Source organism: Grampus griseus (assembly GCF_964374135.1).
Source record: "Grampus griseus genome assembly, chromosome: 19".
Classification (NCBI taxonomy): domain Eukaryota; kingdom Metazoa; phylum Chordata; class Mammalia; order Artiodactyla; family Delphinidae; genus Grampus; species Grampus griseus.
In genome coordinates this window covers 15,127,762-15,153,372 of record NC_139013.1, presented here as the reverse complement: position 1 = coordinate 15,153,372, position 25,611 = coordinate 15,127,762, and the positions used below count along the sequence as shown (strand labels likewise).

At 39.3% G+C, this 25,611-nt stretch overlaps 1 protein-coding gene across 2 annotated transcripts in view; it reads right to left on the bottom strand.

Moving 5' to 3' along the window:
* Positions 1–18,968, bottom strand: part of LOC309837135 (zinc finger protein 567-like) — a 95,633-nt gene extending 76,665 nt beyond the window's left edge. Inside the window, exons 1-3 of one of the 2 annotated variants that reach the window (XM_082677503.1) lie at positions 18,944–18,968; positions 17,162–17,254; positions 15,066–15,139 (exon numbers count right to left, since the gene is read on the bottom strand). In XM_082677503.1, the coding sequence (XP_082533629.1) occupies positions 15,066–15,074 (9 nt within the window). In that variant the 5' untranslated portion in view covers positions 15,075–15,139; positions 17,162–17,254; positions 18,944–18,968. The other variant, XM_082677502.1, reaches the window with a different exon arrangement.
* Between the last annotated feature and the right edge of the window lie 6,643 nt (positions 18,969–25,611).

Below are 25,611 nucleotides of genomic sequence, written 5' to 3'. Positions count from 1 at the left end.
AATGATGTATCATTGTAGGTTCATTGATTTTAACAACATACCACTCTGGTGTAAGATATTGATAGTAGGGAAAGCTATGCATGTGTCAGGGGGTAAGGGCATAAATGGAAACTCTCTGTACTTTCTGCTTAATTTTGTCTGAACCTAAAACTGCACTAAAATATAAAGTATGGTTAAAAGATTAAAACAGGTTAGGTAACCAGAAAAGAAAGAGTGAAATGGCAGCCCTAACTCCAACAGGACTAAACACTCCAACAAAAAGACTGAGATTATTAAAATGTGTAAAAAACCAAGACTCAAAATATATTCTGTCTTCAAGAGACATACTTTAAATACCATAGACACAAATAGGTTTAAAATAAAAGGATGGGAAAAAAACATAAAAACATTAAACATGGGAAAGCTGATGGGGCTATAGTAAAAGAAGCTGAGGAGTATTACCACTACAGGCAAAAAAGAACATTTCCTGATAATAAAAGAGTAAATACATGAGAAAAATATAGCAACTACAAATGTATATGTACTTAAATAACAGTTTCAAACCATGAGGCAAAAATTGACAAAAGTAAAATGAGATTTTAAAAAGTCTAAAATCATGGTTGGTGTTAATGTTTGTCAGTGACTGAGAGAACTAGACAAAGGGGGAAAACCTGTAGAGATTTAGAATCTCTAAAGAATACTGACACCTAACGCATTTGATATTTATAGACCACCACTTTCAATAATTTCACAACACATTTTATTCAAGAGTAAATGGACTATGCACCAAGATAGAACACAAACAAGTCTCAACAGATTTAAGACAAATCATACAAAGTATGTTTTCTGACCACACATGAACTAAATTAGATATCAATAAAAATGGCATATCTAGAAAAGCCCCAAATGTTTGGAAATTAAACAATACACTTCCAAGTAACCAATTTAGGGTCAAAGAAAATTAAAAAATTGTTTTTCATAAAATATATTAAACTAAATACAAATAGATCAAATTTTGAAGATGTAATTAGAATAGGCTAAAAGAGAAAGTTATAAGTTTAAATGCTTATATTAGAAAACAAGAAAGATTTAATATCAATAATTTAAACTTTTATCTTAAGAAGCTTTAAAAAAGAATAAGTTAAACTAACCCCAAAGCAAGTAAAGGAAATAGTTAGGAAAAAAGGAAAAATCAGTAAAATAGAAAATAAATAAGCAATAGGGGAAAATCAATGAAACCTAAAGCCAAATCCTTGAAAATATCAATAAACTGTAAAACCTCTAGTTAGATGGATTAAGAAATAAAGAGGGATGTTACACATGGCCATTAGCAGATCCTACAGATACTAAATGGATAAGAGAATTATAAACAAATTAAAGGCAATAAATTAGACAATGTAGATGAAATGGACAAATATTTTAACTTAAAAAACATGTTACCAAAAGAAAAAAAATCTGAAAACCCTTAACTATTAAAGATACTGAGGGACTTCCCTGGTGGTCCAGTGAAGTCCACTTCCAATGCAGGGGGCATGAGTTTGATCCTTGATTGGGGAACTAAGATCCCACATGCTGCGGGGCAACGAAGCCTGTGTGTGCCACAACTATTGAGCTTGCGCACCTCAATGAGAGAGCCTGCGTGCTGCAAACTACAGAGCCTACATACTCTGGAGCCTGTGCACCACAACTAGAGAGCCCACGCACCCTGGAGCCCATGCGCCACAACAAAGAGCCCACATGCCACAACAACAACAAGAAAAGATCCTGCATGCCTCAAAGATCCCGCTGCCACAACTAAGACCCAATGCAGCCAAAAAACAAACAAACAAAAGAAAAACAGGGACAAAAATCAAAAAACAAATGGGAAAACAAAAAAATAGCAAGATGGTATATTTAAACAACTTATTGATAACTCATTAAATGAAAATGGACTAAAAACTCTAATTAAAAGGTACAGTATCAGGAGTTACCTGGTTAGGATCCTGGGCTTTCACTGCCATGGCCTGAGTTCAATCCCTGGTCGGGGAACTGAGATCCCACAAGCCATGCGGCACAGCCCCGCCCCCCCCCCACCCCAGAAGGGAGAGTATCAGACTGGAGACAAAAGTAATACCAAAATATATACTCTCTGTAACAGACTCATTATAAATATTAAAACATAGGTAGGTTAAAGTATAAAGAATGGAGAACAGGTATACTATGTAAATACTAATTGAAAGAGATCAGCCAATATGGCAGAATAGAAAGACCCTGACTGAGCTCACCTCCTCTCACAAGCACACCAAAATTACAACTATTTACAGAACAATGATCAGTGAAAATGACTGGCACCTACAAGAAAAGATCTACAGATAAAGAAGGTATGACAAGATGTGTAGGAGTGAGGTTGTGATGTAGTCAAGTTCCAGCCCCCCAGGTAGGCAACCTATGAATGGGAGACTAATTATAATTGCAGAAGCTCTCCCCAAGGAGTGAGGGATCTGAGCCCCATTATCAGACTCCCCCACCCCAGTGGTCTTGTGCCAGGAAGACAAGCTCCTAGAACATTTGGGTTTGAAGGCCAGTGGGGCTTACTTTCAGGAGAACCAGAGGGCTAGGGGAAATAGAGACTCCACTCTTAAAGGCACAGACAAAAATCTCACATGCTCCAGGAACCAGGGCAGAAGTGTAATTTGAAAGGAGCCTGGGTCAGACCTATCTGCTCATCTTGGAGAGTCTCCCAAAAAGGCCAGAGGCAATTACAGCTCACTCTAGGGACAAGAAACTGGCGGCAGCCATTTTGGGGAGCTTGTTGTACAATGTAGACACTGTGCTAGCAACCTCCATTTTGGATTCCTCCCTCTAGCTTATCAGCCTCAGGACCCATCCTCCACCCAACAGCCCAAAGGTCCTAGTACATAGACGCCTCAAGACAAGCAACTAACTTGGTAGGGACAAAGCCCCACCCACTAGCAGACAGGTTGCCTCAAGACCTCCTAACCCCACAGCCGACCCTGGACATGGTCCTGCCCACCAGAGGTCCCAGGACCTGGCCCCACACACCAGTGTGTAGACACTAGAATCAGGGCCCCCAGGGCCCTGCAAACAGACCCTGCTCCACTCACCAGTGGGCAGGAACCAGCCCCAGAATCCATGGTCCCACACACCAGCGAGCCTGCTCTAGAGTTGGGACCAGTCTCAACCACCAGCAGGTGGACACCAGTTGGACAACCACAGCCCTGTAGCCTGTAGACTCAGCCCATCCACCAGCAGGCCAGCACCTACCCTGGGACTGGATGGGCTCTGACCCCACCCATTAGCAGGCCAACACAAACTTTGGAACGTGCCTCATGCTGCAGTGTCAGAAAATGGCCCCTCTCACCAGTGGTCAGACACCAGTTCTGGGACCCCTGGGCTCAGCTGCCAGACCCCAGGACCTGGCTTCACCCACCAATAGTGGACACCAGCCCCAGGTTCTCCTGGATTCTGCCCACCAGTGAGCTAGCACTAGCCCTGGGGTCGCCTGGGGTTTCCCAGCCAGCTGCCTTAAGACCTGCCCAACCAACCAGCGGCCAGCAGTCTCTGCACAAGGCAAAGCCTAGCAACCAACCAAACCGGAGGCCAACCAAGTCTACAAGACCGCCCACAGTAGTCAACCTGTCACGACAGAAGGACCCATGCAACCCAATAGGGGGCACCCTAGAGCATACAGCTCTGGTGATAAGATGGGAGTGCACTGCTGGGACAAAAAGGACATCTACAAAAGGCCACTTCTCCAAGGTTGGGAAAAGGTAACCAAACTACCAGATACACAGAAATAAAAACAGCAAGTTGGGTAAAATGAGGTGAGAGAGGAACATGTTCCAAATGAAGGAACAAGATAAAACCCCAAAAGAAGAATTAAGTGAAGGGGAGTTAGGCAATTTACCTGAGAAAGAGTTCAAAGTACTGATCATAAAGATGATCAAGAACTCGGGAGAAGAATGGATGCATAGAGTGAGAAGTTAGAAGTCTTTAACAAAGTGCTAGAAAATATAAAGAACCACCCAACAGAGATGATGAATTCGATAAATGAAATCTAAAATACAGTAGAACGAATCAACAGTAAACTAAATGATACAGAGGAACAGATCAGTGAGCTATAAGCAGAGTAGTGGCAATCAGTGCCACTGAACAGAAAAAAGAAAAAAGAATGAAAAGAAATGAGGAAAGTTTAAGAGGCCCCTGAGACAACATCAGGACACTAATATTCACATTACAGGCATCCCAGAAGGAGAATAGAGAAAAGAGCTAACAACATATTTGAAGATATAATAGCTGAAAATTACCCTAACTTGGGAAAGGAAATAGACATCCAAGTCAAGGAAGCACAGAGATTCCCAAACAGGATCAACCAAAAGAGGAACACACCAAGACATACTGTAATGAAAATGGCAAAAATTAAAGATAAAGAGAGAATATTAAAAGCAGCAAGGGAAAAGCAACAAGTTACACACAAGGGAACTCCCATAAGGCTATCAGCTGACTTTTTAGCAGAAACTCTACAGGCCAGAAGGGAGTGGCACGATATATTTAAACTGATGAAAAGGAAAAAGCTAGGAAAAAAACCAAGAATACTCTACCTGGCAAGGCTCTTGTTCAAATTTAGTGAAAAGAGCAAAAGTTTTGCAGACAAGGAAAAGATAAAAGAGTTCAGTACCACCAAAACAGCTTTACAAGAAATTTTAAAGGGACTTCTCTAAGCAAAAAAGAAAAGACCACAACTAGAAACGTGAAAATTATGAAAGGAAAACTCTCATACAGTAAAGGTATTAAATCGTCCATGCACAAAGCTAATAGATTAAAACAAAAGTAGTAAAATCATCTATATCCACAATAAGCAGTTAAGGGATATCCAAAACAAAAAAAAATGTAAAATATAATGTCAAAACGAGTAATTGTGAGGGGAGAAGAGAACAAATGCAAGGTTGTTAAAATGCATTTGAAATTAAGAGATCAGCAACTTAAAACAATCAATATACATATATACATATACATATACACACACATGTACATATATTGCTATACAGAAACCTCATGGTAACCACGAACAAAAATCCATAATAGATACACACACAAAAAAGAGGAAGGAATCCAAACATAACATTAAAGATAGTCACCAAGTCACAAGAGAAGATAACAAAAGAAGAAGGAACAAAAAAGAAGTACAGGGCTTCCCTGGTGGTGCAGTGGTTGAGTCTGCCTGCCGATGCAGGGGACATGGGTTCATGCCCCGGTCTGGGAAGATCCCACATGCTGTGGAGCAGCTGGGCCCATGAGCCATGGCCGCTGAGCCTGCGCGTCCGGAGCCTGTGCTCCACAATGGGAGAGGCCACAACAGTGAGAGGCCCACGTACCACACACACACACACAAAAAGAACTACAAAAGCAACCCCAAAACAATTAACAAAATGGCAACGAGAACATATATTGAATATATCAATAATTAGTTCAAATGTAAATGGATTAAATACTCCAATCAAAAGACAGAGTAGCTGAATGGATACAAAACAAGACCTGTGTATATGCTGCCTACAAGAGACTCACTTCAGATATAAAGACAGAGACTGAACATGAGATGGAAAAAGGCATTCGTGGAAATGGAAATCAAAAGAAAGCTGAGGTGGCAATACTTATATCAGACAAAATAGACTTTTAAACAACGGGTGTTATAAGAGACAAAACATAATAATCAAGGGATCAATCCAAGAAGATGTAATAATTGTAAAAGTACATGCACCCAAATAGGAAGACCTAAATATATAAACCGAATATTAAGATATAAAGGGAGACACTGACAGTAACAAAATAATAGTAGGGTACTTTAACATACATCAATGTGTCTATACAAAGAAAGAAAATCAATATGAAAACAAGGGCTTTAAGTGACACATTAGTCCATATGGACTTAATAGATATACACAGAACATTCCATCCAAAAGCAGCAGAATACACATTCTTTTCAAATGCACATGGAACATTTCTCCAGGGTAGACCACATCATAGGACAGAAAACAAGTCATGGTAACTTTAAGAAAACTGAAATCATGTCAAGCATCTTTTCTGACCACAATGCTATGACATTAGGAATCAACTACAAGAAAAAAAACTGCAAAAAACAAAAACGTGGAGACTAAACAATATACTACTAAACAACCAATGGATTAGTGAAAAAAATCAAAGAGGAAATAAAAAAATACCTGGAGACAAATTAAAACACAATGATCCAAAGTCTATGGGACACAGCAAAACAGTTCTAAGTGGGAAGTATATAGCAATACAGGCTTATCTCAGGAAACAAGAAAAATCTCAAATAAAAAACCTAAACTTACACCTAAAGGAACTAAAAAAGAACAAACAAAACCCAAAGTTAGTAGAAGGAAAAAAACCATAAAGATCAGAGCAGAAATAAATGAAATAGACACTAAAAACAAACAAACAAAAACAATAGAAAAGATCAATGAAACTAAGATCTGGTTCTTTGAAAAGATAAACAAAATTGATAAACCTTTAGACAGACTCATCAAGAAAAAAGAGGGGGTCTAAATCAATAAAACCAGAAATGAAAAAGAAGTTACAATTGACATCACAGAAATACAAAGAATCATAAGAGAATACTACAAAAAACTCTATGCCAATAAAATGGACAACCTAAAAGAAATGGAAAAATTCTTAGAAATGCACAATCTCCCAAGACTGAACCAGGAAATATAAAATATGAACAGACCAATTACCAGTAATGAAACTGAATCAATAATAAGAAAATTCCCAACAAACAAAATTCCAAGACTAGATGGCTTCACAACTGAATTCTAATGAACATTTAAAGAAGAGTTAACACGTATCCTCCACAAACTATTCAAAAAATTGCAAAGGAATGAACACTTCCAAACTGATTCTATAAGGCAGTGTCACCCCGATACCAAAACTATACAAAGACATCACAAAAAAATTACAAGCCAAAAACACTGATGAACATAGATACAAAGATCCTCAACAAAATAATAGCAAACTGAATTCAACAATACATTAAAAGCATCATACACCATAACCAATTAGGATTTAACTCAGGGATGCCAGGATGGTTCAATATTCGTAAATCAATGTGATATACTACATTAACAAACTGAATAAAAACCATATGATCATTTCAATAGACGCAAAAAAAGCTTTTGACAAAATTCAATATCCATTTATGATAAAAAAAAACTCTCAAGAAAGTGGGTATAAAGGGAACATGCCTCAACATAATAAAGTCATATATGATAAGCCCACAGCAAACATCATTCTCAATGGTGAAAAGTTGAAAGCATTTCCTCTAAGATCAGAAAAAAGAAAAGGGTGCCCACTCTCTCCACTTTTATTCAACATGGTATTGAAAGTCCTAGCCACAGCAATCAGACAAAAAGAGAAATAAAAGGAATCCAAATTGGAAAGGAAGAAGTAAAACTGTCACTGCTGATGACATGATAACTATACATAGAAAATCCTGAAGACGCTACCAAAAAACTACTAGAATTAATCAATGAATTTGGTAAAGTTGCAGGATATAAAATTAATATACAGAAATCTGTTGCATTTTTATAGACTAACAATGAACTACCAGAAAGAGAAATTAAGGAAACAATTCCACTTACAATCACATCAAAAAGAATGAAATACCTAGGAATAAACTTACCTGAGGTAAAAGACCTGTATTTGAAAAAGTATTAAGACACTGATGAAAGAAATCGAAGATAACAGAAACAGGTTGAAAGCTGTACCAGGTTCATGGACTGGGAGAATTAATATTGTTAAAATGACCATACTACCCAAGGCAATCTACATATTCAATGCAATCCCCTATCAAAATATCAATGGTGGGACTTCTCTGGTGGTCCAGTGGTTAAGACTCTGTGCTTCCAACGCAGGGGGGTGCAGGTTTGATCCCTGGTCAGGGAACTAAGATCCCACATGCTGTGTGGTGCAGCCAAAAGAAAACAAAAAAAATACCAATGACATTTTTCACAGAACTAGAATAAATAATTTAAAAACTGTACGGAAACACAAATACCTCGAATAGCCAAGAGAATCTTGAGAAAGAAGAACAGATCTGGAGGTATCACACTCCCTGACCTCAGACTATACTAAAAACACAGTAAGCAAAACAGTATGCTACAGGCATAAGAACAGACACACAGATCAATGGAACAGAATAGAGAGCCTAGAAATAAACCCATGCACTTATGGTCAATTAATCTATGACAAAGGAGGCAAGAATATACAATGGAGAAAAGACAGTCTCTTCAATAAGGGTTGCTGGGACAATTGGATGTGTAAAAGAATAAAATTAGAATATTTTCTAATACCATATATACAAATAAACTCAAAATAGATTAAAGACCTACATGTAAGACTAAAACCATAAAACTCCTGGAAGAAAAAGGCAGAAAAACACTCTGACATAATTTGTAGAAATATTATTTTGGATCTGTCTCCTAAGTCAAAGGAAACAAAAGTAAAAATAAACAAATAGGACGTAATTAAACTTTAAAAGCTTTTGCACAGCAAAGGAAACCATCAACAAAATGAAAAGGCAACCTATAGAATGGGAGAAAATATTTGCAAATGATATGACCAATAAGGGGTTAATATCCAAAATATAAGCAGCTCATACAACTCAATATCAAAAAAAAACCAAAAACAAAACCAATTAAACAATGGGCATTAGATTAAATGGACATTTTTCCAAAGAAAACACAGAAATGGCCAATAGGCACATGAAAAGATACTCACCATCACTAACATCAGAGAAATGCAAATCAAAACCACAATGAGGTATCACCTCACACCTGTAAGAATGGCTATCATCAAAATGACCACAGACAACAAATGTTGACAAGGATGTGGAGAAAAGGGAACCTTTACATTGGTGGGAATGTAAATTGGTGCAGCCACTAGGAAAAACAAAAACTAAAACTATCAATAGAACTACCACATGACCCAGCAATTCCACTCCTCAGTATGTATCTGAAAAAAATAAAAATGGTAATTTGAAAAGATACATGCACCCCAATGTTCACAGCAACATTACTTACAATAACCAAGATATGGAAGCAACCTAGGTGCCCATCAACAGATGAATGGATAAGGAAGATGTGGTGTGTACACACACACACACACACACACACACACACACACACACACACACAGAGGAATATTACTCAGCCATAAAAAAGAATGAAATTTTTCCATTTGCAACAATATGGATGGACTTGGAGAGTATTATGTTCAGTGAAGCAAGTCAGACTGAGAAAGACAAACACTGTACTTTATCATGTATACGTAGAATCTAAAAAATAAAATGAATGTATACAACAAAACAGAAACAAGACTCACAGACATAGAAAACGAACTAGTGGATACCAGTGGGGAGATGGAAGGAGGGAGGAACAAGCTAGGGGTAGGGGATTAAGAGGTACAAACTACTAGGTATAAAATAAATAAGCTATAAGGATATATTGTATAGCACACAGAATATAGCCAATACTTGTAATAACTATAAATGGAGTTTAACCTTTTAAAACTGTGAATCACCACGTTGTACACCTGAAATGTATGTAATGTTGTAAAATCAACTACACTGCAACTAAAAAAAAACAAGAAAGAAACGGAGGGAGATGCTCTAGATTAAAAGACATTTAAGACATTTTTTTTGAAATTAATTAATTAAAATTAATTCATTTTACATTAATTAAAATTAAAAATTAAAAATAGGGACTTCTCTGGTGGCACAGTGGTTTAGAATCCATCTGCCTGCCAATGCAGGGGACACAGGTTCAATCCCTGGTCTGGGAAGATCCCACATGTCATGGAGCAACTAAGCCCGTGTGCCCCAACTATTGAGCCTGAGCTCTAGAGCCTGTGTGCCGCAACTAGTGAGCCCATGTTCTGCAACTACTGAAGCATGCACACTTAAAGCCTGTGCTCTGCAACAAGCAAAGCCACTGCAATGAGAAGCCCGCACACTGCAATGAAGAGTAGCCCCTGCTGGCCGCGACTAGAGAAAGCCCACACGCAGCAACAAAGACCCAACACAGCCAACAAAAAAATAAAAATAAACACTAATCATAAGAACACCAGAATGGTTACAATAGTATCAAACAAAATAGATTTCAGAACAAAGAATATTATCAGGGATTACGCAAGGCATTTTATTTTATTTATATTTACTTATTTATTTTTGGCCGCACTGTGCAGGGTGTGGGAATCTTAGTTCCCCAATCAGGGATCAAACCCATGTCTCCTGCACTGGAAGCGTGGAGTCTTAGCCACCGGACCGTCAAGGAAGTCCCAAGTAAGGTATTTTATAATGATAGAGGGGGTCAATTCATGAGAAGATATAACAATCCTAAATATGAATACACCTAAAAACAGAACCTCAAAATATATTAAGTAAAAACTGATAGAACTGAAAAGGAAAAATAGACAAATCCACAATTATAATGTAAGATTTTGACTGTCTTCTCTGTCACTGCTATAACAAATAGACTGAAAGATCAATAAGGATACAGAAGACTTTACCATACTAATCAACCAATTTGACCTGATTATTTAGAGAATACTCCATCCAATAACACTAGAATATACATCCTCTACAAGTGCACACAGAACATCCATCAGATGGTACAAAAAAAAGTCTCCATAAATTTAAGAAGAATGAAATCATATACAGCATGTTCCCTGATTGTAACAAAATTAAACTAGAAATCAATGACAGAAAGCAATCTGGAAAATCCCCAAATATTTGAAAATTAAACACACTTCCTCTAAACAACCAATGGGTCAAAAAGGAAATCGTGAGAGAAATTAGAAAATATTTTCAACTGAATGAAAATGAAAATACAACATGTCTAAATTTGTTAGAGGGAAATTTATAGCATTAAATGTTCTACTGGAAAAAATAAGTCTCATATCAATGATATAAGCTCCCATATACAAAATAAGAAGAGTTAATTAAACCCAAAGTAATGAAAAGGAAAGGAAATAAAAATATAAGAGCAGAAATGAAGAAACAGGAAACAGAAAAATAATGGAGGAAATCAATGAAACCAAAAGTTGGTACTTTGAAAAATCAGAGAAATTGATAAACCTCTAGCCAACTGACCAAGGAAAAAGGTGAGTCACAAATTACCAATAACAGGAATGAATCAATGGCATTGCTACAAACTGTACAAACATCAAGAGGATAAAAAGAGTAGATTTTTGAACAACTTTGTGACAATAAATTTTATAACTTGGATGAAATGGACAATTCCTTGAAAGACACAAATTATAAAAGCTCACTGAAGAGAAAAAAAATTGATAACATGAATAGCCATAATTGTATTAAGGAAATTGAAATGCTAGTTAAACACCTTCCCACAAAGAAATCTCCAGGCTCAGATGGCTTCACTGGTGAATTCTAACAAACATTGAAGGAAGAAATAATAGCAGCTCTACACAAATTCTTTCCGAAAATAAGATAATAATTCCCAACTCATTCTGTAAGACAGCATTACCTTGATACCGAAACTAGACAAAGATATTGCAAGAAAAACTTGTAAATTCATCAAGCAATATATGAAAAAAGAATCTATCATGACCAAGTGGGGTTTATCCTAGGGATAAGCTGGTTTAGCACTTCAAAATCAATCAATATAACTCACCATGTTAATTTAAAAAGGGCAAAAACCATATAATGCAGAAAAACCAACAGACACAAAAAATCTTTTGACAAAATTCAACAGCCATTTGTGATAAGAATGATCCGCAAACTAGAACTTCTTCAACCTGATAAATCTGATAAAGAGCATCTAAGTAAAAATTGTCACTAATGTTACACTTTGTCAAAGACTAAATGCTTTTCCCCTCAGTCAGGAATAAAGCATAAATGTTTGTTCTCACCGCTTATATTCAACATTGCACTGAAGGTTCTAGACAATGTAGTAAATAAAGCAAGACAGAAATAAAAGGAATACATATTGGAAAGCAAGAAGGAAAACAGTAACTATTCACATATGACATGATTATGTATGTAGAAAATCCTAAAGAATCTACCAAAAAATTACTAGAATAAGTTGAGAATGCAGGTTAATATAAAAAAATCAATTGCATTTTCATATACTAGCAATGAACAATGGGAATTTGAAATAAAAATGAATAGTATTTACAATAGCATAAAACCTAGGTATTAATATAACAAACATTTGCAAGATTGGTACACTGATAACAAAAAAACATTACTCAGAGAATTTAAAGATCTAAATAAAAGGAGATGTGCCTCATATTCATGAATTAGAAAACTATATTATCATTATTGATTACTATTCTTGAATTAAACTATTAATGCATATTTTAATATTTTCCTCTCCCCTAATAGATTGTCTTAAACATTCTTCAAATGTGCTTCGGGTCTAATTCTATGAAAACTGTAAGATAAGAGTTAATTGTTTAATGTCATTGGTACAGAGTTTCTGTTTGGGATGTGAAAAAGTTCTGGAAATAGATACTGGTGATGGCTATACAACATTGTGAATGTACTTAATGGAACTGCATTATATACTTAATGATGGTTAAAATGATAAAATTTTATGTCATGTATATTTTAGCTCTCACAATTTTTTTTTTTTCTCAGTATGCGGGCCTCTCACTGCTGTGGCCTCTCCTGTTGCGGAGCATAGGCTCCGGACGCGCAGGCTCAGTGGCCATGGCTCACGGGCCCAGCTGCTCTGTGGCATGTGGGATCTTCCCAGACTGGGGCACGAACTCGTGTCCCCTGCATTGGCAGGTGGACTCTCAACCACTGCGCCACCAGGGAAGCCCTATTTCATGTATATTTTAAAACACACACACACACACACACACACACACACACACACACACACAGAGTTAAACAGAAAAGTGTAAGCAACACAAACATCCATAAGGGAGCACTGGGGTGAGCACTTGGAGGATGGGAAAAGGAGCAAAGATGTTAAACGGGAAGATAAGTTACCAGTATGAGAGCGACACCCATGATGATATCAGTGGAGATAAAGGGAACTGAAATATAAGGAATAAGATTCACCACTAAATGGTCGTGCAGTGGAAAAGAGACACTTAACTCAAGTTAGCTGTGTTAGCAGGTGGGTAGGGGCTGGGCCCATAAGCAGGTTGAGGGGAAGAAAAAGAAGACTAAAATGGTAGGAGATCATGAGGTAAATCTTGGGCATGTGCCTGAAGTATCTGTGGAAGACACAGGAGGTGGTATCTAGTTGGAGGTTGGATACAGTTTTGACACCCACAACAGAGATTTAGCATTAAAATTATTTGAGCATCATTATAACAGTGGTAGATTGTGAATAAGAACAGGAGACTATACAGTGAAGAGAACCAATACAGAATCTGGAGAACACCAGTATTTAAGAGGTCCAATATATACAATGGAATATTACTCTGCCATAAAAAAGAACAAAATAATGCCATTTGCAGCAACATGGATGAACCTAAAGATTGTCACACTGAGAGAAGTCAGACACAGAAAGACAAGTATCATATGATATCGCTTATATGTGGAACCTAAAAAAAAGGGTACAAATGAACTTATTTATAAAACAGAAATAGAGTCACAGATACAGAAAATAAACTTATGGTTACCAGGGGATAAAGCGGGGAGGGATAAATTGGGAGATTAGGACTGACATATACACACTACTATACATAAAATAACTAATAAGAACCTACTGGGGCTTCCCTGGTGGCGCACTTGTTGAGAGTCCGCCTGCCGATGCAGGGGACACGGGTTCATGCCCCGGTCCGGAAGGATCCCACATGCCGCGGAGCGGCTGGGCCTGTGAGCCATGGTTGCTGAGCCTGCGCGTCCGGAGCCTGTGCTCCACAACGGGAGAGGCCACAACAGTGAGAGGCCCGCGTACCGCAAAAAAAAAAAAAAAAAAAAAAAAAAAAAGAACCTACTGTATAGAACAGGGAACTCTACTCAGTACTCTGTAATGGCCTATATGGGAAAAGAATCTAAAAAAAGAGTGGACATATATATGTATAACTGATTCACTTTGCTGTACACCTGAAACTAACACAACATTGTAAATCAACTATACTCCAATAAAAATTAAAAAAAAAAAAAAAAGAGGTCCAGGCATAAAGATGAATTTTCTGAAAGAAAGAACCAGAATAATGTCTTTGAAATCAAGAGCAGACTATTTCATGAGTTACACTTTTAGTTCAGTATGGTGATCTAAGTATATTCATTTACTTCCTTGCATGTGAACATAAAATTAGAAGAAACTGAAAAATAGGAATAAATCTATAACACATACCACAGATTTTTAGGAATTATTAGCAGCTATGAGCAGAACTCAAGGATCCGAGAGGAGAAATACAGGATTCTTGGTTTTTGCATAATCTGCCAAAGCATAGCTCTAGTCTCAAAGCCTCAAGACAGGACTTCTTGCCACTTAACTAATAGCAATCTATCAATTCCATCTCCATCTTGACTGTTTTTATCTTTTTTTTTTTTTTTTTTTGCGGTACGCGGGCCTCCCACCGCCACGACCCCTCCCGTTGCAGAGCACAGGCTCCGGACGCGCAGGCCCAGTGGCCATGGCCCACGGTCCCAGCCATTCCGAGCCATGTGGGATCCTCCTGGACCAGGGCACGAACCCGCGTCCCCTGCATTGGCAGGCGGACCCCCAACGACTGCACCACCAGGGAAGCCCCTGTTTTTATCTTTGCAAGACAGGTTCATGAAGTAATATATTCTCATTTAATTTGAGGAAATGCATTTTTGTTCTAGCACTGCTTCTGGAAGAACACTGAGAAAAGATGTTGAATGATTATACCCACTTAATGTGTGAACACTGCTTAAAATTAGAAGGAGCACTCGTGGAAGGTAAAAGCTTATCTGACCAATATGGGAACAAGTGGGGACTGCTTTCATGAAGGGGAAGATAAACAGGAGGATTTTAGAAAAAGAAAGGGAAATGCTCAAATATTCTTAAAAACAACAACAAAAAACTATTTCAGAAAGGAGAAAGGAACCATCATCTCACCTGAGCCATGGTTTTGAGATTTGCAAGAGATGACCAGTCTTCCTTTGGGCTCCTCTTTAGAAAAGGGGCGGTTCCTAAGAAGGCAAAAGCAAGATGAAAAGAAGCCACATGCCACTACACATGCTTTTAAGCTCTCTTATGACTTACGACTCAAGATTGACTCCATTTCCTTTGCTTTGGTGCTTGTTCACTCTATATATTCCACACCAATATGGGGGAAGAATAAGCTAGACAAAAATTTTATCCCCAAAGCCAGAGATACAGGCTCCTGGGGTAATGGGTTAGATTTTGGGCAAGCCCCCACCTCTCTAGAACTATCTTTTCTCTCCTAACCTGCCTATTATTATTAACTACTTCCAAGCTGTTCTCCATTAAGGCTCTACCATTTACATCATGACCAGCAATACGTGAAAATTCTTGTCACCCCACACCCTCATGAGTACCACGGATACAAACTTCCTGATGCTTACCAAGGTATATACACTGTGATTCTAGTTCTTATTTTTCTTATTATGAGAGAAGATAAGCTTCTATTCACAATGTTTAAAAAGCACCTTAATTTTTGTCTTTTAAATAAAAGCCAGGCCATGCCAGGCAGCAAATTCCCCACGGCAGCCACCACCGCCATCCATCTTTAGTTTCTTGTCTGTGAAAGGTCTCAATTTTTTCACTTTTCTATTAACTTATTTTTATTTTCTGGATTGATATTAGATCTTTTTTAAAGGAAGGAAATTAATTCTATAATTACTTAAAATATTTTTTATAGTTTTTCTTTATCATACACTTTATTTCCTTTATATATTTGAGTGTATCTGGACTTTGTATTTAGTTCCACTGATCTGTTCACTTAATTGCCAGGATTACTCTCCAGTTATTACAGTTTTAAAACATATTTTAGGGGCTTCCCTGGTGGCGCAGTGGTTGAGAATCCACCTGCCAATGCAGGGGACACGGGTTCATGCCCTGGTCTGGGAAGATCCCACATGCCGTGGAGTGGCTGGGCCCGTGAACCATGGCCGCTGAGCCTACACGTCTGGAGCCTGTGCTCCGCAACAGGACAGGCCAAAACAGTGAGAGGTCCGCATACCGCAAACAAACAAACATGTTTTAGTATCAGGTAGGCTTACTTCCCCCTTCATTATTTTTCTTTAACAATTTTTGTCTTGTTCATTTTCTCCTAAGAACTTCAGAAAGTTTAAAAATTTTACTGAAATTTTAATGAAACTCCATGAAATGTTAGGGAGTTTTGACAATTTATCATGTGTCCCTGGTCCTTTTATTTAAGTCTTTAATTTTTGAGTCCCATCAAAAATTTTTTTATACATCATGCTGTCTTTTGTATCTTATATTTTGATGGCCACTGGCAACTTTCCATAGTTTTTTGATGCATATATACACATACGCACAGACACATATATGAAACCTGTTGATTTGTTAATGTCTTTTCTAGCAAAGCTGAGTTCTCTAACTGTTGTCATTATTTTGAACAGGATGGTAACTTAGAAATTTTTCTGCCTCAGACTCAGCAGATGTCCCAAAGATGATAGGCAAAACAATCTTTCAATTGTCCCTCATTCTAAGATAAAGTCTTGTAAAGTAGCTGACTGTAACGTTTTGCTACCATTAATTTACCTCCTACTTCGAGAGGCTGAGAAAAGGGAATGTCTCTTTAAGAGAGCAAATTATTTTTAGAACATAGTTTTCTAGGGGGAAGAAAAGTAGGTGCTTCTCACTCCCTTATAATAAACAAGGGGCTCCTCAGACCCTGATGCCACTATAAATCAAAGTGGTGAGAGAATTTGGGGGGGAAACGTACATGTTTCCAGGATTTGGGCGGTGGTGGGGGGGAGCAGGGTGGTGGTGACTAAAGTGGCTAATTATCACCTGAGCTCCAGATGGAACCCACGGATGGAGCATGCCTAGGTTGGTTTGGATCCTGTCCAAGAGGACTGATGGGAGAGAACAAGACCTACCAGAGTAGGTGGGCCACTGCATGCCAAGAGGAGGCATCTAGAGAAGTGGCCATGCCCATGAAAAGGGAACTGTATTTGGAAGTTCCCAGTAGTGGGGTCTCTCAGAAGGTAAATATGACTTACACTAAATTATAACGGTACCAGTCATGTTAGCCTCTTCTTGTCCCTGACTTTTCTTTTCCAGCTCCCAATCCATTCCAGCTGCAGACTATCAATCTAGAGGGAGTAAAGAGGGGACAAAATAGAGGTTGAGGAATTAGAGAAGAAACTGATCATGTTTTCTTTAGCGCAGCAGACTTCCAACAGGAGGGAGAGTTTTTGCTTTTAAAACAAGTTAGTGTGGGAGGGAGGGAGACGCAAGAGGGAAGAGATATGGGAACATATGTATATGTATAACTGATTCACTTTGTTATAAAGCAGAAACTAACACACCATTGTAAAGCAACTATACTCCAATAAAGATGTAAAAAAAACAAAAAACAAAACAAGTTAGTGGGACTTCCATGGTGGCACAGTGGTTAAGAATCCACCTGCCAATGCAGGGGACACAGGTTTGAGCCCTGGTCCAGGAAGATCCCACATGCCGCAGAGCTACTAAGCTCTAGCACCACGACTGAGCTGGCGTGCCACAGCTACTGATGCCCATGTGCCTAGAGCCCGTGCTCTGCAACAGAGAAGCCACCACAATGAGAAGCCCGCGCACCGCAACGAAGAGTAGCCCCCGCTCGCCGCAACTAGAGAAAGCCCACACACAGCGACGAAGACCCAATGCAGCCAAAAATAAATAAATAAATTTATTTTAAAAAATAAATAAAATAAAATTAAAAAAAATAGAAGTATTGATTTCTACAGTGAATACTTTATTCAGCTAAATGAGACTGATCTTGTGTTTAAATGTTCAACAGATTTTTTATCTTCATAATGACTGAAGAAATTATTGAAACTTTACTGTCCAGGAATTCACCCAAATAGAAATTCTGAGAGTAGCAGTTATGGGAGAAAGTTTTTTGTGTTCTCCTAATGATGTTCTACTTATGTCAACATACTGGTCATTAGTCAATATGGGGTTTCACAATATACAACTGTTCCATCTGAAAATTATTTTAATTTTACCTCCTCCTCTCCGTTTTTAAAATCTCTATTTTTTTCTACTTGTCTAATTGCCAGAGTCAAATTCTACAGGCATATAAAATGGACAATATTCAGACAATATAAACAATACATAGTACTTAACTAGTCTTGCATCTACTTTCTCAAATGCTCAATCTCAGTCACACAACGAGCCTGACACATTCCTAGTCACCGTGAATTGTGCAATTACTTGTGTGCACAAATACTTCAAAATTTGACATATTCACAGTTATATCATCCACTACACAATCCCAATCCCATAGACACAATTCATGCATAATCTCTCAGAGCCCATTACATAATTCTACACAAAGCTGCAAAATTTTACTCACAAACCCCTTACTGTTGCCTCTCCAAAGTCGCATACAGTCTCAAACACAAATCTACTCGCACCTAATTTAAAAATTAGACACACGCAGAGACCCTCTCACTTTCACAAACAATAGGTTCCATAACGTTCCACAGAGTAACACACGTTACACACACACACACACACACACAAGACCAGGCACAAAAAGCTACACAAACAGAACGCCTGTGTGTGCCAGGCCGAGCTCACACCCGCCTCGGCGTTCCCAGCCCTGGCTCCCAGTTCCTTCCCCTGCCTAGGTTCTTGTTTCCCCCCTCGCTTTCCTCCCCGGCCTTCTCTCAGCCCAGGTTCTGTCTTCTTTCCTCGCTTTTCCCAGTTCTGGTTCCCACCTCCCTGCTCGGCAATCCCCACCGGGTACCACAATCACCAGCCTGCCCAGCGCCAGCAGGACCCACCAGCCTCACCTTCGCCTACTGGCCAGCCATCTGCGCGTGCGCACTCCAGCGCGGGCTCTACCTCCCAAGAGGCTCCGCGGCTCCTTCTTCGCCGCTGCGTCTCAGGCGCGCCTTCTCGACATCCGGGTTTTTGCGGCCTTGAACTACATTTCCCACAGCCCCTGGGCTGCTTTTGAAAAGAACTTTGATATTTGGTTCATCTCTGATTCCCTTCTGAGGTCCTCTCAGTCGTCGCGCTCCGAGTGGTAACCTGAGTCTGGGCACGGCGGGCACTCACGGTGAGGAAGCCCCCACCCTCTGGCGCACACAGGGCGTGTGGAGCCTGGAGCTCAGGCCTGTGTAGGCGTGTATAAGAGTGTGTGAGCGTTTGTGGCAGTAACAAGGCGGGGTGTGTGTGCGGTGATGAGGCCGTGTCTGGTGCAAGATGCGGGACCCTTTCGGTGACCGTGATCGGCTGTGATGTTGAGGTAGGGGACACTGTGGGGCTTGAGACCGCCCTTCAGAAGACGATGCTGTTGTTACCTAGTATGGTGGAAGAGGCTTTTAATTTTGTGACCGGGTGGGAGTTTGGTTGTATCACGGGGTAGAACTTCATTTCTGCAGTTCTGGTTTAACGTCGGGACTGAGGCGATCTGTTGAATATCTCCCTGAGAGTGTATCTGTGCCTGTCAAGACGACGATGCCAGTATTAACCAGAGTTGCACTGAAGCACGGCCTGAGCTGCTTTTGTCAGCACCTCCACCTCCAGTGCTCAGACTCCAGTGCTTAACGCAAAAGTGGATATCAGTGGAGTGAGTGTTGCCTGCCTAGGGGCCAATTTTAGGTTCTATTGTTTCTTAGTATCTGTATCCTTTTATCACTGCTTTCTCTTTTCTCCCACTTTATAGCCAGGACACCAGCTGCAGAGAAATAGTCACAAAAAGGGGAGTCAGATATTTGAGTGGTGGGATAAATGTTATATACAAGCAAGAAAGCACAAACCTGTTTTTGGAATGAGTTTTGGGGCTGGGAGTGTCCCTTAGGCAGAGTCCTAGGAAGACCTGTAGAGAGCCTAGGAGTAGGATTCCTTCCTCAGAGGATCTCTTTTGGGAGCTGAGGTCAAGTTCCATGTTTCAGAACCACATCATTTCCAAAGCTGTCTCCCCAGGAAACTTGCTGTGAACTTAGAGAAAGTTTCAGCTCTGGTTATCAGTGACCCTGGCCTTTCCCTTTGATACTAAAGAAAGGTTAGTAGTACTCCCATCTCCCCTTTACTTCCATCTGAGTATGTGTGTGGTAGATGACTGAGCTTGGGTGGTGTTCAAGAATTTCTTCCAGTTTAGCCAGTTTATGCTCTAAGAAAGGTCTGGTGTCTCATGAGTCCTTACTCCCCTTCTCTTCACCCTTCCCCTGCAGTGCAGCTCTCTGAAAGAAAAGCCCTGGGGAAAGGAAAACGTTACAGAGCATATCTGAAAACCAAGTTCAAGGTCAGGGATTTTGTTGTTGTTATTCTCTTTTAGTTTTTCAGAAAAGGGAAGTATTTGCTCTCCTTCTCCTGAAATGGTTAGGTTACAATTAGGCAGGGCCTTGTGATGTACTTTGACTAATAAAATGTGGTGGAAGTGAGACTTTCAAGATAAAGCCTTAGGAGGTCTTGCAGCTTTTGCTCTTTCCCTCTTCCTGCCTTGAGACCACCAGGTACTAAAGGCTAAGACTAGCTTGCTTGAAGACAAAAGATCACTTGGAGACAGAGGCCAAGCTAACAACAACAACTGCCAGATGTTTCATTGAGACCATTTGGTCCATCCAGCCCCCACCAAGCCACCAGCTGGCTGCTGTCACATGAGTGAGATCAGCAGAAGCACCACTCAGCCAAGCCAAGCCCGAATTGCCAACCCCCGGAATGATGAGCTAATTAATGGTTTTGTTTTAAGCCACAAACTTTTGGGGGTGGTTACATAGCAATAGATAACTGAAACTGCTGTTTAAACTTCTGGACATTTTCTATCACCCTATACTGATACAATTGTATTGGTCAACCTGCTTTGTTAAGTGATTTCTCTACTGATGTTATACCTTGAAAATATTCCATATCCTAAATTTTCTACAACTTTGCATTTGTGTATCTAAGTGTTCTATTACATGGTTATTTTATAATTTATTTAACCAATAACTTTCCCGAGCAACTCCTTCTTCTTCCTGTCCAACTCCCACATCTTCACCAACTTTACATTCCCTTCCAGGACCTTAAGGGGAACATGGGTTCCTGTCATTTCAGGGGTATGTAGACTCAAGAATGTGGCATTGACTTCTGCTGAGTGTGTATAGGTGACTCACCCCACTCAGAAGAATTTGTTCAATATAGGTGTGATATAGGACCAATGTACATTTATTTAACTAATAAACAGGGTCTCCCTGATTACAATATCTCTTTTCCATTTTCCAATTCAGAATCTGCATTCTGGAGTCATCTTAACTTTCATCAGTATGACTCATTGGGGAATGTGACTCTCTAGGGTGCTTAGCTATTTGAAGGATTGGTATGATTCCTGGAGATGGAAATGGGCATCTCTGCTGTGTTGTTTCAAAAGTGTCATCCTCCTAATACTTCAGGTTACTTTTTCAACTTCCTTTTCTGCCTGATGATAAACGGAATGGTCTGAATTAACCACATCAGGCCTAAATCCCATTTCTTCTCCTATGTGCAGGTTTTATTATTAATTAATTAATTTATTTCCAAGGCAAATGTGGTTTCCTTGTTAGTTTCTAAGGCTAGTGGAGAGGTCGGCCAGCAAATCTGAGCCTAGTTGAGGGGCAACCAGTAAGAGGAATTCATTGTGTATAAAATCTTGGGAGTCAAGATTTAGGACCTTTAAGGTAGTATTTGAGTCACTAATTTGAAAGGCTTCATGTCTATGAAGAAAGTTCAGGCCTCTTAAGACAGAATTCAAACAACTACAACAATACACTCCATGTATTATATTCATATCTCCTATCATTTCTTTTGTTCTCAAAGAGGGAGGGATTAGCTCTATTATTTTTTTCTGATTATAAAATTAGATTCTTAATTCAGAAATTTGAAGAATACAGAAAAGCTTAAAGTAAAGCTCATCTAGAAACAGCTTATTTGTTCCAAATCATCTCACCTATTCCTCTGTGAATTAACACATGGATATAGCCATATAGGATTTTGAAATTCAAAACAGAATTATACTGTAATACTGTTTTGTCATCTATCTTCTTCATCTAACCTAATATAGTGAACAGCTTTTCATGTCATCAAATGACAAACTGTGTCATAATTTTTTGAGTATGCTGTTTGGATATACTATAACTTTTTAAACTGTTTCCCTATTGTAGGATATTTAAGTTCTTTCCAGCTTTTCCTCATTATTTTACAGTGTTTTACTGCACACTCCTTTTTGTGCACATGTGTAATTATATCTTTTTGACAGTCTCAGAAATATTGACAATGAGGCTTTCGTAGTTAAAACCTGCTTATACATCTTTATTAATTGCCCTGCTTAAACTTTCACCAATATACAACACAGTATGAGAGTGTCTAGTCTACTAATATAGGGCATCGTCAGTCTTTTAAATCTACCAATCTAGTGGAAATTGTTTAAATAAATTATGCATGCTCAGGTTTCACTCAATGTAATAAAATCTGGGCTTCTGGATAAAAGTCAGAATTGAAAGAGAACTGGTTTTGTAGTTAAAGAAATGTGGATTCAAAACATAGATCTGCCATTTATTGAACATGAATGATTTCTTTCTTTTTTAATTTAAAAAATGGTTACATTTTTGGTTGTTTCAAGTCTTAGTTGTGGCCCGCGGGATCTTTTGTTGTGGTTCGTGGGCTCTTCGTTGCAGCGCGCAGTCTTCTCTCTAGTTGTGGCGCTCTGTAGTTGTGGTGCGCAGGCGCTCTAGTTGTGGTGCGTGGGCTCCAGAGCGTGTGGGCTCAGTAGTAGTGTGCGGGGTCTCTAGTTGTGGCAGGCGGGCTTAGTAGTTGTGGCACACAGGCTTAGTTGCCCCACCGCATGTGGGATTGACCAGGGATCCCCAACCAGGGATCGAACCTGCGTACCCTGCATTGGAAGGAGGATTCTTAACCACTGGACCACCAGGGTAGTCCCAGGAATGATTTCTTTTCCTTTCTTTTTAATAAGACTTTTGCACAATATAGAGCCCAGACCTTAAAATCCTAGCCTGGTGATTTATTTTATAAGCCCATACAACCACCATTTGATAAAGATAAAGAAACTTTTCAACATCCCAGAAGGCTCCCTTCATGTCTCTTCCCAATCAGTATACCTCAAAGTTAACATTATTTTGATGTCTATCACAGTAGATTCGTTTTGTCTGGGTTTTTTTTTTTTTGCGGTATGTGGGCCTCTCACTGTTGTGGCCTCTCCCATTGTGGAGCACAGGCTCCGGCTGCGCTGGCTCAGCGGCCGTGGCTCACGGGCCCAGCTGCTCCGCGGCATGTGGGATCCTCCTGGACCGGGGCACGAACCCGTGTCCCCTGCATCGGCAGGCGGACTCTCAACCACTGCGCCACCAGGGAAGCCCTGTTTTGTCTGGTTTTTGAACTTTGTATAAGTGGAATCATACAGTAGGTTCTTTTGTGTCTGGCCTCTTTTACTCAATATAGTGTCTATAATAGCATGACTCTACATATGTGATAAAATTGCATAGAACCAAATATACACAGAAACACAGATACAAATGAGTGCATGTAAAACTGGCAAAATGTGAAGAAGTACTGTGTATTATATCAATATAAATATCCTGGTCATGATTTTTTTTTTTTTTTTACAAGAAGTTAACATTGAGGGAAACTGGGTGACGTTTATGTGGGATCTCTCTATATTATTTCTTACAACTACATATAAATCTACAATGATCTCAAAATAAAAAGTTAAAATATAAATACATAGCTGGGACAAGCAGTTTGCCATTTGGAAAAAAAAATTATATCCATACCTCACATCCTGTCACAAGAATAAACTCTAAATAGATCAGGGAGGTAAACATAAAAATATGAAACAATATAGGTCCTAGAAGAAAGCATTGATGAATTCCAGTTTAACCTCCGGGTAAGGAAGAACTTTCTCATTATGACTCAGAAAATAAATGCAGTAAAAGAAAATATTGAGGGGCTTCCCTGGTGGTGCAGTGGTTGAGAGTCCGCCTGCCGATGCAGGGGACACGGGTTCGTGCCCCAGTCCGGGAAGATCCCACATGCCGCGGAGCGGCTGGGCCCGTGAGCCATGGCCACTGAGCCTGCATGCCTGGAGCCTGTGCTCCGCAACGGGAGAGGCCACAACAGTGAGAAGCCCGTGTACCGCAAAAAAAAAAAAAGAAAGAAAATATTGAAAATTTTGAAATATTCAAAGATTTGACTATAATTAAAAACACATAAAATCAAAAGACAACTTACAAATAAATATCTTTATCACAGATAAAGGGCTAATACTCCTGTATTAGTTTAATAGGACTGCCATAAACAGAATACAACAGACTGGGTGGCTTAAACAACAGAAATTAATTTTCTCATAGTTCTGGAGGATGGAGGGCCAAGATCAACAAGTTGGCAGCTCTGGTTTCTCCTGAGGTATCTTCTTGGGTTGCAGATGGCTACCTTCTCACTGTGTCCTCATATGGCCTTTTCTCCTACACACCCATCCATGGTATGTCTCTCTATATGTCCTAATCTCCTCTTATAAGGACACTAGTTAGATTGGATTAGGGCCTATCCTATCAGCCTCATTTTAACTTAATTACCTCCTTAAAGGCCCCATCTTCAAATACAGTCACTTTCTAAAGTACTGGGAATTAGGAATTCAACATTAGATTCAGCTTAAAGTTCTGATTCTTCATATCAGCTGAACTTTTACCTGCAATGGCATCTCTCTTTCTGGAGCTGGTTTACTCACTGCTTTCTCTACCATTCAGGGCTATCTCCTTTTCTCCAATGAGGAAATCACATCTGGCTTAGCGATATAAAGTGCTATATATAGAAAAAGGTGTGGGACTTGGGTCTGTGGTGGTGATGTCAATCAAGGAAGAGGAAGAGAAAGGCCAGAGGAAGATAAGATCACCTTAGGTGTCAAGAAAATGAAGCCTCAGTAAAAACAAAACGCAGTTATTTCTTTGCAGTTATACAAATGTCAGATCAGTTCTTCAAAGGCTCTCCAGAGATTTCCTCCAGAAGGAAAATACTTCCAGCAGGCAGATTATAAACAATCAGGGGAAATACTCTAAACTGGCAAAACCAGACTCCAACATCACATCCTTGTGGTTACATCCCTCCGAGCAGAGTTCAGGCACTTACTTTCCACCTGGGAGAACTTGATGGACATCTTCAGAAGCAACAGTCCTGCAAATGACAAAAACACTCCAACTCTAAAAAGCCTAGTCCCACATGACCCTGGGAAAAAAGGGAGGTTGGATCAGACACAAGAGCTAGGTAGCATATACAAGGAATTTCTCTCCCATGGTTCAGCTTTCTGAGTCCAGCAAGGATATACTAGTTTAATAAATTCCAGAACTTCCTCACAATGAGATAACTTACAGAAATTTAAACTTAAGTATAATTTCTTTATAAGAACAATGTATTGATTTTAGAATATATGCTTTAAGGAATTTTGTTAAAGGGAACTTCTTCAAAAATAGGTGAAAAAAACTCACTGTTG